At 49.0% G+C, this 16,344-nt stretch overlaps 1 protein-coding gene across 2 annotated transcripts; it reads right to left on the reverse strand.

The window, feature by feature from the left end:
* Window positions 1-7,308: 7,308 nt before the first annotated feature.
* DUSP26 (dual specificity phosphatase 26) lies at window positions 7,309-13,418 on the reverse strand. Of its 2 annotated transcripts, none has more exons than XM_057697395.1 (4): window positions 13,204-13,418; window positions 10,880-11,172; window positions 8,991-9,205; window positions 7,309-8,149 (listed from the first exon to the last, which is right to left on the reverse strand). In XM_057697395.1, exons 2-4 carry the CDS (start codon window positions 11,098-11,100, stop codon window positions 7,950-7,952), a joined length of 636 nt encoding a protein of 211 aa, XP_057553378.1. In that variant the 5' UTR covers window positions 11,101-11,172; window positions 13,204-13,418; the 3' UTR covers window positions 7,309-7,949. The 2 variants fall into 2 exon arrangements, with proteins under 2 accessions (XP_057553378.1, XP_057553377.1); XM_057697394.1 differs by having other exon boundaries at window positions 7,950-8,149; window positions 10,880-11,175; window positions 13,204-13,279.
* Window positions 13,419-16,344: the final 2,926 nt, after the last annotated feature.

Genomic DNA, 16,344 nt, shown 5'->3' on the forward strand with positions numbered 1-16,344 from the left:
CTGGACCAGGGGTCTAGGTGCCGGTGGTAGAGCTCAGAAGGAGTGTTCCGAGATGCCAGTACATGGTCGATGGCCTCGTGCCCAACCCATTGGGTGTGGGTGTGGACATTCTCAGAGCAGACGGTCTCCCTCCCCAGGCTAATACTTTTGCTAACCCTCTTGTCCTCTTCTGGGCTTCCATTGGCCTCAACTGGATTAGGAGTTCAGGCTCTGTTCAGATTATAGACCAAGAATGTGGACTTGCTCAGCCCTGACCCAGTTTGTGAGTGAGCCCCCAGGGACCAAGGAGGGACACGCCTCCCCTCTCTGATTTCTCCCTACCCCAGCTCTTCTCAGAATTCTCAAGAAAACAAACCACCTCAGGGAACGTTACCTAGGAGGAAGAGAGTGCCTTTCTTGTAGCCCTTGACCATTGGAAGCTGGCTCCTGCACAGATAAACATTCCCCTCTCTTCCCAAGGTTCCTTCTAGAGAGACTGGGGGTGTCAGCCGCCTTCTCCCAGGCCAGCTCCAGATGCTGAAGGGGAATTTGGCAGAGGCCTTAAGGAACAATCCCAGGCCATTCAGAAGGCCAGTAACCACTGCCCACAGATAACGTTCTAAGAATGGCTGGGGCAATCCCATTCCTGGGCATATATCCAGAGAAAACCATAATCCGAAAAGATACGTGCACCCCGATGTTCACAGCAGCACTGTTTACAATAGCCAAGACATGGGAGTAACCTAAGTGTCCATCGACAGATGAATGGATAAAGAAGATGTGGTATACACATGTACACACACACACACACACACACACACACACACACACACACACACACGCAATGGAATATTAATCAGCCATTAAAAATAATGAAATAACGCCATTTGCAGCAACATGGATGGACCTAGAGATGATCATACTAAATGAAGTAAATTGGATAGAGGCAAATGTATGATATCACTCATGTGGAATCTAAATTAAAAAAATGATACAAATGAACTTATTTACAAAACTGAAATAGATGTACAGATATAGAAAACAAACTTATGGTTACCAGAGATGTTGGGGTGGGGGGAGGGATAAATTAGGAGCTTGGGATGAACACACATACACTAATATATATATATAAGATAGATAACCAAAAAGGACCATCTGTATAGCACAGGGAACACTACTCAATATGCTGTGATAACCTGTATCAGAAAAGAATCTGAAAAAGAATGAATATATGTATATGTATAACAATCACTTTGCTGTATACCTGAACCTAACACAACACGGTAGATCAACCATATTCCAATAAAATTAAAATAAAAAATATTTATCTTAAAAAAAAAAGACTCTCTGGGAGTGGGTTGGGGATTGGGAAAAGATGGGGGCCAGTGGACTACCCTCTACTTCGTAGGCTTCTGACATTTCTGGGTAGACATCAGGATACAGTGATGCAAGCTTGATTCACCCCAGGGTTGGAGGCAGTGATCTTCAGGAGTGAAGCAGGTCCAGGGATGACTTGAGGGCAGCCACGTCCTTGTCCCAGTGGGACAGCCCCTGCTCAGACTGTTGTCATGTCCCTCTCAACATCTTAAGAGAAGCTGGAAATCCAAATGTTGTGTAACGTTTCCCGGTCATTGTGACATTGTGCAGGAAACAAAACACCCTCTGCTGGTGGGTTTTGGTGTGTGATGTAGAGCTCTTGCCAAATGCACCTTCCTTCCCTAGTGTGTGTCACTAAGTTTTTTTTTTTTTAGGAATAGAAGAAAAATTTTATTTGAGCCAAACTGAGGACCGTAGCCCCGTGTAACAGTCTCTCAATAGTTCTGAGGAATGGCTCCAACGAAACATGGTTTTCAGCAGTTTTAGTGTCACTAGTTCTTAATTTTTAAAACCAAAGTAGAGATTAGTCCTGGTACTTTTGACCAGTGTTCATTCGTGTCAAGGGGCTTTTTTTTTGACTGGGAGGCACGTGGGATCTTAGCTCCCTGACCATGGATTTTGAACCTGCACCCCCTGCATTGGAAGGCGAAGTCTTAACCACTGGACCACCAGCGAAGTCCTGGGGTGGTGGTGGGAGGGACGGGGGGACGGGGGTTGCTTTGAACATTTTCCTATTGCTGCTGTAACAAATCACCGCAAACGTAACGGCTTGAACAATGCAAATTTATGTATTTTTTTTTAAGAACTTTTATTGCGATACAACTGACATGCAATAAACTGGCATAATGCAGATTTATTATCTTACAGTTTTGTAGACCAGGGTTTCGCTGGGCTAAAATCAGGCTCTGTCAGCCGGGCTGCCTTCCTCTCAGAGGACCTAGGGGAGAATCCATTTTCTTGCTTTCTCCAGCTTCTAGAAGGGCCCACATTCCTTACTTCTCCGCTCCCATCCTTGTCTTCAAAGGCAGCAATGGGTACCAGTCCTCACATCAAATCTCTCACTGCAGTTTGAAAAGGTTCTCTGCTTTTAAGGACTCGTGTGATTCGGCCCATTGGATAATCCAATGACATCTCCCCGCTGAGAGGTTGCAGTTTTACTCACATCTGCAAAATCCCCTTTGCCATGTGAGGTAACGTATTCACAGGGGTTTAAGGAATGAGCAGGGCTCTGCTCCCTAAACTTTTCCATCTTTTGCTTCTTCCTTCTTCCTCAGAAAAAGTTCTGAGGACAGAAACCTATGATAAACAGGGTTTATCTTTCCTTATAACCTGGCCCACTCTTTCTCTGTTTAGGCTTCCTTTAGCTTAAGGGATGTTTCTCTTTTTCTTTTATCCATTTTCTTTTTTTTTAAATGGAGGTATAGTTGACTTACAGTATCATATGTTTCAAAGTGTACGACCTGGGGATTCATAATTTTTAAAGGTTATATTCCTTTTATAGTTGTAATAAAATATTGGCTATATTCCCTGTGCTATACAATACATCTTTGTAGCTTATTTATTTTATATATAGTAATCTGTACCACGTAGTCCTTTACTCCTGTTATGTCCCTCCCCCTTCCCTCTCCCCACTGGTAACTGCTAATTTGTTCTCTATATCTGTGAGTCTGTTTCTGTCTTGTTCTATTCACTGGTTTGTTTCATTTTTTATTTTTTGTTTCATTTTTTAGATTCCATATATGTGGTATCATACAGTATTTGTCTTTGTCTGACTTATTTCACTTAGCAGAATACCTTCCAAGTTCATCCATGTTGTTGCAAATGGCAAAATCTCATTGTTTTTTTTTATGGCTGAGTAGTGTTCCATGGTGGGTGTGTGTGTGGGTGTGTGTGTATGTATATACCACATCTTCTTTATCCATGCATCTGTTGATGGACACTTAGGTTGCTTCGTATCTTGGCTATCCTAAATAATGTTGCTATGAACACTGGGGTGCGCGTGTCTTATTGAATGAGTGTTTTTATATTTTCGGGTAAATACCCGGGAGTGGAGTCGCTGGAACATGTGGTAGTTCTATCGTTAGTCTTCTGAGAAACCTCCATACTGTTTCCCATAGTGGTGGCACCAATTTACATTCCTACCAACAGTGCAGGAGGGTTCCCTTTTCTAAGGGATCTCTTTGGGGGGGGGGTGCCCAGCCCCCTCCAGCCAGCGATATTCTTATTTATTTTTATTTTTTTTTTATTTTTTGGGGGTACACCAGGTTCAATCATCTGTTTTTATACACATATCCCCGTATTCCCTCCCTTCCTTGACTCCCCCCCCCTTCGAGTCCCCTCCACCCTCCCGGCCCCAGTCCTCTAAGCCATCTTCCATCCTTGAGTTGGACTCCCTTTGTTATACAATAACTTCCCACTGACTATTTTACAGTTGGTAGTATATATACGTCTGTGCTACTCTCTCGCTTCGTCTCAGTTTCCCCTTCACCCCCCGCCCCCTCCCATACCTCGAGTTCTCCAGTCCATTCTCTATATCTACATCCTTGTTCTTGTCACTGAGTTCATCAGTACCATTTTTAGATTCCGTATATGTGAGTTAGCATACAATATTTGTCCTTCTCTTTCTGACTTACTTCACTCTGTATGACAGATTGTAGTTCTATCCACCTCATTACATATAGCTCCATCTCATCCCTTTTTATAGCTGAGTAATATTCCATTGTGTATATATGCCACATCTTCTGTATCCATTCATTTGTTGATGGGCATTTAGGTTGCTTCCATGTCCTGGCTATTGTAAGTAGTGCTGCAATAAACATTATGGTACACGTTTCTTTTGGGATTATGGTTTTCTTTGGGTATATGCCCAGGAGTGAGATTACTGGATCATATGGTAGTTCTATTTGTAGTTTTTTAAGGAACCTCCAAATTGTTTTCCATAGTGGCTGTACCAACTTACATTCCCACCAACAGTGCAGGAGAGTTCCCTTTTCTCCACACCCTCTCCAACATCTGTTGTTTCCAGACTTTGTGATGATGGCCATTCTGATTGGTGTGAGGTGATACCTCATGGTGGCTTTGACTTGCATTTCTCTGATGATTAGTGATGTTGAGCATCTTTTCATGTGTGTGTTCAGCCAGCGATATTCTTAGCCTCCTGTGTGCTTTCCGGCTCCATCTGCTACCTTGGGGCCCAGAAGCAGCAGTTTTCTCTTCGCCGCTGCTCCCTGTGGAACTTCTCAGCTGGGATTAGTTACAGGGTGAAGGAGCGGACAAACATTCCTCCCTCTCCCCAGAGTCACCAGAGGCCTGGGGGCCTGCCCTGAGGGTTTGAGTCAACATCAGGAAGCCGGGGCAGGCAGGGAGGAGGATGAGCTGCTCTTGAATTGCAGTTCCCCAGGGGCCCGAGGCTCAGCCGGCTGGAAGCACGGGCTGCATCTAACAAGAGCATATTTATTCTTGTTCATTTTCAAGTCCTTCGCTTGGGTCCAGCTGGTCCCCTGCCCAAGAACTGGATGCAGGAGGCTGGACTTTTCATGCCGGTTTTGGCAGGTGGGAGTGAGACCCACCTGTGACAAGGGTCACCCTCAGCCTCTTTGGAGGAGAATAGGGCTGATTCTATCCGTGTGATCACCAGGCTGTGCCCTTTCCTTCTCTTCCTTGACCCCCAAGATACACATGCACCCTTAAATGGTGGAGGTGGAGGGCTGCACAGCAGCGTGATGGCTACACACACAGATTCTGGAGCCAGAGCTTCCAAGGTTGAATCTGAGCTCCTGTGCTTACTATGTGTGTGTCCTTGGGAAAATTACTTCACCTCAATTTCCCTGTTTCTAAGCAATGACAATGACACCACTTCACAGGGTTTTAAGTGAGGATTAAATGACTTAATATCTGTAAAAAACAGAAGAGTGCCTGGGCAGAGCCAAAATATGGCTTTGTTAAATAATAATAAAAATATATATATATGATCTGCTCTATGAGGATAGTCTGGAAACCTGTTCTTTGGTCAAATAGACTTTGGTAGCTATACTTCTCTACGAGAAGTTAGAATCGAATTCTCAAGTTACTTAATTTGCAAGAAGTCTGGGGGCTTTCGCTGAGGCACGTTCAGACTACAAAAATAGGTCTGTGGCTGTGGGTTACATTAGTAGTAATATACTTACTAGAACAAAGGAGGTGACAGCTCTATTGTAGTCTACACTGGTCAGATGATAGTTACAGTCAGTCCGTCTAAGAGCCTGAGTTATTTCTGGGTTCCTTTTAGTTATACATAAATCCTTTTGCCCATGGTTCTGACAGGGAATCAGTGCAGTTTAATTAGAATCAACATTCCTAACGAAGCCCCCCTCTTTCCCTTAGATAAAACTGTCCCTCGATGAGAATGAAAATGTGAGGCTCCCGCCAACGGATCTTGCTGGCCACTCATCCCACAGGTCTAGCCTGAAGCGCTGAGACCAGTTCTGGTTGCCACAATTAGAAAGGGGTACCAACATTGGTGAGGCTAGGGAGGAAACTTGACATGTGACAAATGCGGACTCCTGGAGGCAATCAGAGCTGTTAGGCTGAAAGTGAGGGGACACAGGAGAGGCACGAGAGCTGGCTTCACACCATGGGAATTTTTGCCAGGAGAGATGGAGCAAGAGAAAGAACACACTAGATACCGGGTGTGCTCGGAGCTCTCCATCGCATATCTAATCAAATGCCCGCAGCAACCCTGCGGAAGTAGACAGACTATCGCATGGAAGCAGGAGGAGAGGATAAAGTGACCGTCTCTAGCACCCTCATGGCTGTGTGCCAGGGCCAGGGATCCTAGGCTGTCCAATCTTTTGGGCTCATCTCACCACCACTGTAACGTGATTGCAGGATGCAAGTGTAAAACTAGAGCTTTTTAATACCGAGAGCTGGTAATGGGCGTGGAACTTACGTAGCGATTACCGACTAGCAAAGATGGCCAAGCAAATAAATGCTTGATAACCATTGTCAAGTGATTTATTGAAAAGGCGATTTATTTATGCCCTGTTGGAGAGTGGAAATTGTTCATCTTTGAAGGTGACTTCTGGCTTTGAGACTCTGAGTTTCTGTACTTTAGGGCAGAAATACGCTTTAGCTATATTAAGTGATTTTTTCCCTGTATTTTTCACTTCCTCTTACAGCCCATCCCCTTCTCCCACTCCTGAGGATATTCTGTTTTGGGAACACACCCTCTTTAATTTAATTTAATTTAATTTAATTTAATTTAATTGGCCACACTGCACAGCACGCGGGGTCTTAGTTCTCTGACCAGGATGGAACCCATGCCCCCTTCACTGTAAGTTTGGAGTCGTAACCACTGGATCACCAGGGAAGTCCAACATACCCTTTTTAAACAGAGGGATGTGGTGCTGGCAGTTTGACAGTTGGGATATTAGAAAGATCATATGATTCTCTTTGCTGGTTGAGTCTATTTTTTGACTAAATTTACTAAGGAGATTATGTTACACTCCTGGGAGGAAAACCTGGAAAGATCAGAAGAGGAAACAATCACATCACCTCTCCTTCCCTTTTGGCACCAGGCAAAACCCAAACCTGTGAAGGTAGGATTCAGGGCTGGGATTGATTTAAGATTAATATTCCTCTCTCCTACTAGAAATAAGGTTGACATTTTGAAGATAAATTAGATTTCTTACAAACCTGAGCTTGTGAACAGAGATCTATTTTAAGCTTAGGAGATGCAGGGTGTGTCCTGAGTCCCAACTATTTGCATATCTGAATTTTGTGGTCCTCTGCTGCCTCTGTGTGGACATAAATGGAAATAGCAAGTTCAAGATACCACTTGGGAGAAACCTCCCCTAAGAACTGGTGGAGGTGGAAAGGCTGATGGGGGTTTATGACCCTTAGCAGGGAGTCAGGAATTGTGCTCAGGAGAGAGGTGCAGACTCATACAAGCCGTCAGTGATTCAAGAGGCTCACTTCGTATTCACCATCTTTATTTTTCCTGGAGACACTTGGATCCAGTAAGTGATTATCTACAGACTCCCAGTCATGCACCTCTGCAGTGTTGGGCCACGACCAGCAGCCACGGGCACCATGCCAAGCCTCCCACACCTCTTCTTCCCGCATTTGGAGTAACAAGTCTCTGGGTTTCTCCCTGAGCTTCTCACACCATCTCTTCACCGTCTGTCCCTACGCTACCGTCTCCACACGACTCGACACCATCACATTCGTGTTAGCTGTGTCCCTGACTCCAGGCACAGGCACAGGGCAGAGCTGGTCCTTCTGTCCTGATACGGGAAGGAGGGGGAGCACTTGAGCACAAAGAGGGGAAGGGGCTGTGAATCGCCAGGACCACCCTGGCTGGAATCCAGGACCATCTTCTACCTACAGCCTAGGAGCCCCCTTCCCTGGCCAGCTCCCGCCTGGGTGACTGTCACTCTGCCCATCTCACCCCCCATCCCCTCTTGACAAACAGCAGCTGTGGCCTGGGGCCACGTCCCAGCCCTCTCAGGAGAGAATGGGTTCACTGGGCCTCCTCCAACCTGCCCTCCGGGCCTCCGCTCCCCAGCTGGGATCCAGGAACCCACAGGCCCGGCCTGACCTCCCTCCCCCTCCCTTCACGCCTCCAGACCCTGCCGCAGCCTGCGGTCCAGGGCCAGGAGCTGCCTCAAGAAGCCCCGATTGGGGATGATGCCTCGCTGGTCCTTGACTTTCTTGATGGCCTCCACGAGGGTGAGGCGGTGGTACAGCATGAGGTAGGCCAGCACCAGGGTGGCCGAGCGGCTCACTCCCACGGCGCAGTGCACCAGGATCCTCCCTGTGAACAGAGACACGAGAGATGGGCTGGGGGGCTTTGTGGTGGGCTGGAGGAGGCTGGCGAGAGGGCCCTGTGGACAGGGGAGAAAGCAGAGGTGCAAGGAGGCACAGACTGGTGTGGTAAGAATCTAGATCCCGGCAAATGGGGGAGCCTGGATAGAACGAGATGGAGAACACACCACAGCCGTAAACCCAAAAGGGGCTCGAAGGGAGAGGCTCGCCCCTAACGCAGAACCGAGCTTTGCACTGAGTAGGGTTTCAGTCGATATGTGCTGAGTGTGGCCACGGAAACCTCTCTGTGTCTAACCCAGCCCTTCCTCAATCTCCCAACCATTCTGAGGGGTGAGGTGTGATGAATGTATTCTTTTCGTATTTTTTAAAAAATTAAAAAAATTTTTTGGCCAGGCCATGGGGCATGTAGGAGTCTTACTTCCTCAACCAATGCTCAAACCCGTGCTCCCCTGCGTTGGAAGCATGGAGTTTTAACCACTGGACCACCAGGGAAGTTCATATATATGTATTTTCTTTCTGATCACTAAAGCAAAACAGGCTCAGGGTAGAAATCATTAAAAAGTATAGAAATATGTAAAGAAGTCAACAACTGAAAAATATATCGCTCATAATCATACCACCCAGGAGCAACCTGCCATTCCCTTAACATTTGGGATTATTTCCTTCTTTTTATGGACTGCCTTGAAAAGATGGCTGAGAGAATGGTTTTCTTTCCTGAGCCTTTTCTCACATCATTCAAGTCTCTCTCTCTCCACACCTGGACCCCCCGGGCTTTCCTCTAACTCTGTGTCTATTGGTCCTTCCCTCCTCCTTGCGTGCCGCCCCCCTACCTCCCGGCTGGCTCAGAGCCCGATGGATGAAGTCGGCGGCCGCCTGGAAGTGGACGCTCATATCGAAGGCTGGCGAGTCGTGGGCTTCGACACCCAGGTAGCGGACGCCCAGCCCCTCGTAGGCCTCGGGCGTCCCTCGCCACCTGCTGTGAGAGGCGTTGAGCACGTGGGTGATGCCCAGGCGACGGAGCTCCCGGTGGTTGTTGGCTATTTCCCTGCATTGAGGAGTGGAGGTTAGAGGGAGGGTGGGGCTGGGCCCTGGGACCAGACATCCTTGTCCGGACCCAGACCTCTGCCTGGTCAACATCCTTGGCTCCAGGCCACCACTTCACTTCCTGAGGATCTGAGACAGGCAGTGACCCGGAGTTTTGTCCTGGAGCAAAGGTGGGGAGTCCTAGGGAGATTTTGCCTGGAGGAGAGAAGACTGAGGGATGGGCCAGCAACAGTCACGATAAAATATTGAAGGAATGCTCTGAGGCAGCGGGATTTTACTTGATCCGTGAAAAGGATTGACAGGGTTTGTGCGTCATGTAAGGAAATACCTATCCACACTGGAATCTAGCTGGAGAAAGACTGGGGTGACCTGGGAGAGAGGGAGTTTCTTCACACCAGCATATTCAGGTACAGAAAGGAGGTCAATGGCTAGGGTTTGGACACGGCAGAAGGAATCTGGACATCGGATGGGTTGTTGGACCAGCTCACATTTAACGTCCTGCTAACCCATTTTTCAAAAAATTTTAATTTTTTGGCCGCGCCGTGCAGCATGGGGATGTTAATTCCCTGACCAGGGATCGAACCTGTGCTCCCTGCAGTGGAAGCGTGGACTCTTAACCACTGGACCACCAGAAAGTCCTAACATCCTACTAACCTTCAATTTCTATGATTCCCACATCTCACTCCCCCATTACTTTATTTATTTTCTAAAATTATTATTATTATTTTTTGGCTGCCCCATGCCACACATGGGATCTCTGTTCCCGACCAGGGATCGAACTTGCGCCCCCTGCAGTGGAAGCACGGAGTCCTAACCACTGGACCACCAGGGAAGTCCCTCCCCTGTTACTTTAGACTCTCTCTGATGCCCAGAATTTTGTGTTTTGCCAGGTATTCCACACTCATGGCTACCCAGTGATGGATGTCACCTTCAGGTGTTCCTGTGGCCCATACCCCTCAGCGCAGCCAACATGGTCACATCAAATGCCCTGTCCAGTACCACCTCCTGGAGCAGAAAGGGCCCTGAACGTGAACCTCCAAGTCCTGGCTCTGCTACTTACGACCCATGTGACCTTGGGCCAGTCCCAACTTCTCTGAGCTTCCGATTCCTCCTCTGTAACCTGGGGATAGTGGTACCTACCTCACAAGGCTGCCATGAAGATTAAGAGAGAAAAGGCATGTGAAAAACTCCTTGTAGCCTCTAAAGCCCTTGGGAGAGAGCAGTGGGGCCTCCTCTTCCTTTGACGCCCTTCTCTCCAGTGCCCCCATCTGGCAGAGCCTCTGCACACTCTGAGCCTTGGCTTGGGCAACCCTTGGCCTTACTGCCCACTGTTCCTGGCCCCAGTGATGGCTTTTGCTCAGGGCGCAATAGGTGGAAGCTCAGAGAAGTCATCTATGATGTCCAGCCCATAGCACTGGCACGCAGTCATACACTTTGCTGAATGAATGACATGATTACTTGAACAGAGTCTGTCTGTCCAGAGTTGGGTCTATCAAAAATCCTGTCCTAACTCCCCCAAACCCTCCAGCCTCCACTCTGCCCATGTACCCCCTCCCCTCCATCCTCAACGTAGAACCAATAGCACAACTCAGCGCCTCTCTGCCACGCTTTCTGCTTTCTCACACACACACACACACACACACTCAGCCGTGGTCCCAGTCTGCTGGGTACATACTGGTCTCCGAGGTAAAGCCCTGGCCAGACCTCGTCGGCGTGATTACAGGCCGTCTTGCCCGTGTAGAGAAGCCTCTCCAACTCAAAGACGTTGAGCAAGGGATGCTGGACGGCTGGCATCTCCTCCAGGGCCCCTCTCGTACGGACAGGAGATCTCGAGCCACTCCGGGAGAAGCGGGCCATAAATGTCACCGAAGCCCAGAGCCAGTTACCAGGGCACATCTTAGAGGCGGCAGGAACCGTGGCAGCCACAGGGGTGGCCGCGGTGATGAGGGGTCAGTCTCCAGGTAGCAGCTGCTGGAAGAGGCAGGGATGTGAGACACACCTGTGAGTGTGGAGCAGCTGCTTCCCTGCCTGACACCTGGGCTGGGCCCTGGGGAGAAGATTCTCCAGGGATGAAGGTGAAGTCTGGCCCTTGGGTGGGGGTGAGGGGGGGCTCTGGATTCTCCTCTCCTTTGAGCTGCGCCAGCTCCTTTCTCCATGCTCTTTGGCTCCGCCAGGCTAGGAGGTGGGAGAGTCACGTGTTCTTGTTTACGGGGAGAGGGAGCTGCCCAGCTGCTGGGTGTCTGCTCCACCACCCCACCCCCACACCCAACACACAGACGTAAACACACACACACACATTTGGTATTTGGGGGGCAGGGCCCGCTGCTGGAGCCCTTGCCAGCCCGAATCTGGGTCTCATCTGCCTGTGGCTACAGGCAGAGAGACTGGAGAGTTGGGAGGGGGAGTTGGGGGTGTCTTTGGACCCATCCAGAAGGAATTAGCATGAACACAGCGGCAGCTGGGGCCGTGACACAGCCAAGCCTGCTTCCTCAGTGCCAGAGAGATGGGCTGCTTTAACCCATTCCGGCCCTCCCACTGCCCCAGCGATGAGCCTGCTCTGGGAAGTCCGTGTTGGGGAGTGGGACAAGTGGGGAACACGAATAAAGAGGAAGGGTAAGTTTTTGAAAAATACTTGCTGAAGGCCCAGGCTAACAGAAGGAAGCGCCAACCTATGTGCATAACAGGCACAGCATCCTCCTTTGATCAGCATACGGGTATCACTAATTAAACCTCATCTCTCTGGGCCCAGGCAGGGCTGGAGTAGTGTGTGTATGTGTGTGTGTGTGTGCGCGTACGCGTGTGTGTGTGCGCACGCATGTGTCTGGGTGTCTGGGTGGGTGGGGAGAGGCAGAGGGTGGGGGGCTGGAGGAGGAGGAAAGGGAAGAAATGAGGGATCCTGCCTGGCCCAGGGTCTCAGAGCCTGGAATTAGCTTCTGCGTTGCTGGTGGAGTCAAGTGACCCTGCTTAGTACATGGGGTCCTCAACGAGGGGCCTTAGCAGATGTGCCTCTGCTTCTCTGTGAACAGCTGGGCCTCCTGAACGTGGGAGCATGCGTTGAGCTGCAGAGCTGGGAAGGGCCAGCCTTTGAGACTTGCCACAGGAAGTTCAGGCAGAGGGGACTGTGGCAAGACCCCCCCCCCCACTCCCCCCTCCTCTTCCTCCTCTTCCTTCCCCTCCTCCCCCACCTCCTCTCACACTATGATGGTGCCCCTCTGAAAAAGTGGGCTGGTCTGAAGAATCCCCCTCCCATTCCCTTTCCTGTCTTCTGCCCAGGGGCTCAAGGCAAAGTCCACAAGGAGAGGCCATCTTTGTCCTGCCCCCACCCCCGCCTCCCCACCCCACTGCTCTCAGCCAGGGTCCAGCTCTCCCCAGCCCCCTATCCCCCAGGACTGGGAGAGGTCCAGCACTCAAAGGGCATAGCAAGCAGGGGTCTTAGGATCAGGACTGGTGAGTGGAGACTGGATCGTTTAGGGAAAGAGATTTTTTTCAATGGCTGGTCAGAAGGAGTGCAGACATAGCACTGTAGCAGTCACCACCACCATCTTCAACACCGTCAGCGTCACCATCACTTTTTCTCCGCAGGCCTAAAGACCCCACCACTTGGTTCCAAAACAACCTTTTCTGGAAACAGATTCGGCTGCCTGGGTGATGCTGAATGGTGAGAAGAAAGCGGGAAGCAGACCAGGTGCAGCAGGAGCTCCGTGGGACACTATGTCTCCCCTTTCCCTCCCGGATGCACCCCTGGGCACTCGCCAACCCCCTCCGCAGGCTTTTGGGGCCCCTGGTTCGCGGCCCCCCTCCCTCCCTCTGCTGTCGCGGTTGTAACAGGTTCGTGGCTGTCGCCCAGCCCTTGCCAACCCAGACAGCCCGGCGCGGAGGGTGGAGGGAGGCAGCCCCGGAGGGCCCCGCCGGCTCGCTCCCAGGCCCCTTCCCGGCCCCCCGCGCCCACCCCCCCAGCCCCGATCCCCGCGCCTCGCCCACCCGCCGCGGCCCCGCTACCTCCGGAGGCGGCGCGGGTCTCAGTCCCGAAGACAGATCGCAGGCGCAGGCAGCCCCACGGCCATGACTCTGCCGCCACCGCCGCCTCGGCTGCCAACGCCAGACCGGTTGACGGATTAGCATCTATTTTTAAGCCATGACACGCACGTCGAAGCAGGGCTGGTATCAGTGTGCGTGTGTGTCAGCGACACGCAGGGACACAGTCTCACACCCGGCGGCCCGAGTGGACACGCGGCGTGGGCCACGCAGCCCGCACCCCCTGCGGCCCCGCCTCGCAGGCATGCTCGTGTGTATGTGTATTTTCGGAGCTGCGCCAATGACAGGCACTTTGCCTAAAGCTGACATTATGTAAGTCGTCCCAGACGGTGCCTTGAGCACACACGCTCCTCCCCAGGCAGCAGTAATTAATTACACAGACGCGAGGGTGAAGCCCACTCGCTTGTACATTTCGCCTTCTCGCGAACACAGGGGCACAAATGACTATTGTTCGTAACCCTGATTAGTATTTACTGTATACCACGTGCTTCAGGTATCTTAGCTCACTTTATCCTCACCATAAGTCTGGGAGGGAGGTGCTGTTGTACCCATTTTGGGGAGGAAGAGATGGAGGCACAGAGAGGCTAAGCAATTTGCACTTAGGGCACTTGCTAAGCATTGCCAGAGCCGAGCTTCTCTCCCTGGCTGCCTGGCTAGGAAGTTCAAGTCCTTAAAGGCTTTCTGAACAAGTGTCCCCCACACAATGGAGAAGGCGCAGTGGATTTCTATCAGGAAGCCATTTCCACCAGCTCAGCTCCTACTGAGCTTTTGCTTCCTGATTCCTGAAGAAATTCATGTGCTGCTTTTTGGTGATATTTAGCTTCACTTGCTTTTCTACCATAAGCCCATGTCGGCGACAGTACTGTAAACACTTTGAGGGCAAGGACTGTGTTGTGGTCCCCAGCGACTAGCTCATTGTGTGATGGGGGCAGGGGGCAGGAATGAATGTCATCAGGTGAGGCTTTGAGGACCAGGAAGACTCCGACTCCAGGAGAGCTGCCTGGCCGGAGGAAAGCAGCAATAGATAAGGGCAGGGTAGACCTGGCTTAGAATGAGAAGGTGGCATCTGCTGCAGCTGAAATCAGGATGGACTACATTGCCGGAGGGATGGTAGATCCAGCTTTGAAATCTGAGTCAGAGAAAGTGGTGGCCAAAGTGACACAACGCCCAGGTCAGTTCTGTGCTACAGAGGAGCTTCTATCACAGGATGCCACTGAAGAGTAATTCCTCACTCTACCCAGCCTTTTCCTCTCTAACTCATTTCCTCTTCATTTTCCTTGGGCCTTCTTGGTATGTCAGTTCACATGAAGACACGAAATCCTCATCATTTAAAACAAAAACCCCTCTTGGTAAATTTGAATTTGTCGACCCAGGAAAACCCAGGGAAAAAATGGTCACGAATCGAGAGGTCAAAGAGGGACAGTTAAAGTGATGGGGTCTTTAGGTTTGGTAGGTTGTGAAGGTGTTGTAGATGATGAACTTCATCCCAGTCTTTAGCAAGATTTCTGTTTCAACCCTGCACTGCACTTTTCTCAAAAAGCTGGAAAAATATGCTTTAAAACATACTATAGTATAGACAATACGGGCAGATGTTTATGGGTAACCATAGAAATTGTCCACAGAGTAACATCTTCATGAGGACAGGGTCAACCTACAACTCCAGTGGCTTCATACTTTTCTTTGTAACCAGAAGGCTTATTATGTATCCAGGTGACACCAAGCTAAACTAAGGATGGGGAGGTGGGGAGAGAATGGAGGAAAGAGTTAGCAAGGAGAAGGTAATGGAGAAGGTGGGATAGGTAAAGGACAGAAGGAAAGAGAAGAAGCATGTATTGATAATATCTTATTGTCAATTCCTTGAACTTTCACATTTATCAACTCATGTAATCCCACCCCCCTTTTAGGTGGGTGTTATTATCCTCACTGAATACATGAGGAGACTGATACTTGGCCAGATTAGTACCTCACCCACAGCTAGGAAGTGGCAAAGCAGGGGTCCAAGCCCAGGGCTACCTGGTTCCAAAGTTTTATATTTCAAGACGAGGCCGAAGTGTCACTTCCACTACAAAGTCTTTCTGGATCTACTCTTATTTGTCCGTTTACTTCTTTGCGCTCATAAGGATTTATAGCAAAGGACCTCTGAGCTAATTTGATTTCATGACTTTTTACATTTATTTGTTTTTTTTTAAGAACTTTTATTGAGATACAGTTGACATACAATAAACTGCATATATTTAAACTGTACAATTTGATATTTTTTTCTTATTAGTAATGTACATATGGCAATCCCAATCTCCCAATTCATCCTCCCCCAACCCCCCCAGCTTTCCCCACTTGGTGTCCATATGTTTGTTCTCTACATCTGGGTCTCTATTTCTGCCTTGCAAACCAGTTGATTTGTGGACCATTTTTCTATATTCTGCATATATGTGTTAATATACGATATTTGTTTTTCTGACTCACTTCACTCTGTATGACAGTCTCTAGGTCCATCTATGTCTCTACAAATGTCCCAATTTCGTTCCTTTTTACGGCTAATATTCCATTGTATATACGTACCACATCTTTTTTATCCATTCGTCTGTCGATGTCTGCATTTATTTAAATCTCTGTTCCTGTTACGAGAAGTCATGAATGGATGCACCACACTGGGATGAAGAACAGAGATGGAAAGATAAGGCTACTGAGAGACAGGAATAGCTTTCCAAGTGGTTTCTAATTATTCTGAAAATAATTACATGGAAGGAGAGGGAGGAGAAGTTCAGCAAGGTGGAGGGGAAGCACACACACAAGAAAGACTAGCAAGGATATGTTAAATGGTAATTCTAACTACTTTCATTTAACTGTGGACTCTGGGACACTGGATTAAATGCCTTACATCTGTTAGCTAATTTAATCCCATAAAGCATCCCATAAAGGTATTATTCATTCCTATAATTATTAATTACAGTTGAGAAAACAGACTTAGGGGTGGTGAACCCATTCCACAGCAGCCAACTAGCTAATAATTGGGATTAGGGCATGGATGGAAACCTACACATGCTGAAAATCAAAACCTGGGCCTCAAAGCACTAGAGCATACGTAAAGAAAAATCATAGTCATAG

Source organism: Hippopotamus amphibius, chromosome 10, assembly GCF_030028045.1.
Source record: "Hippopotamus amphibius kiboko isolate mHipAmp2 chromosome 10, mHipAmp2.hap2, whole genome shotgun sequence".
NCBI classification, from domain to species: Eukaryota; Metazoa; Chordata; class Mammalia; order Artiodactyla; family Hippopotamidae; genus Hippopotamus; species Hippopotamus amphibius.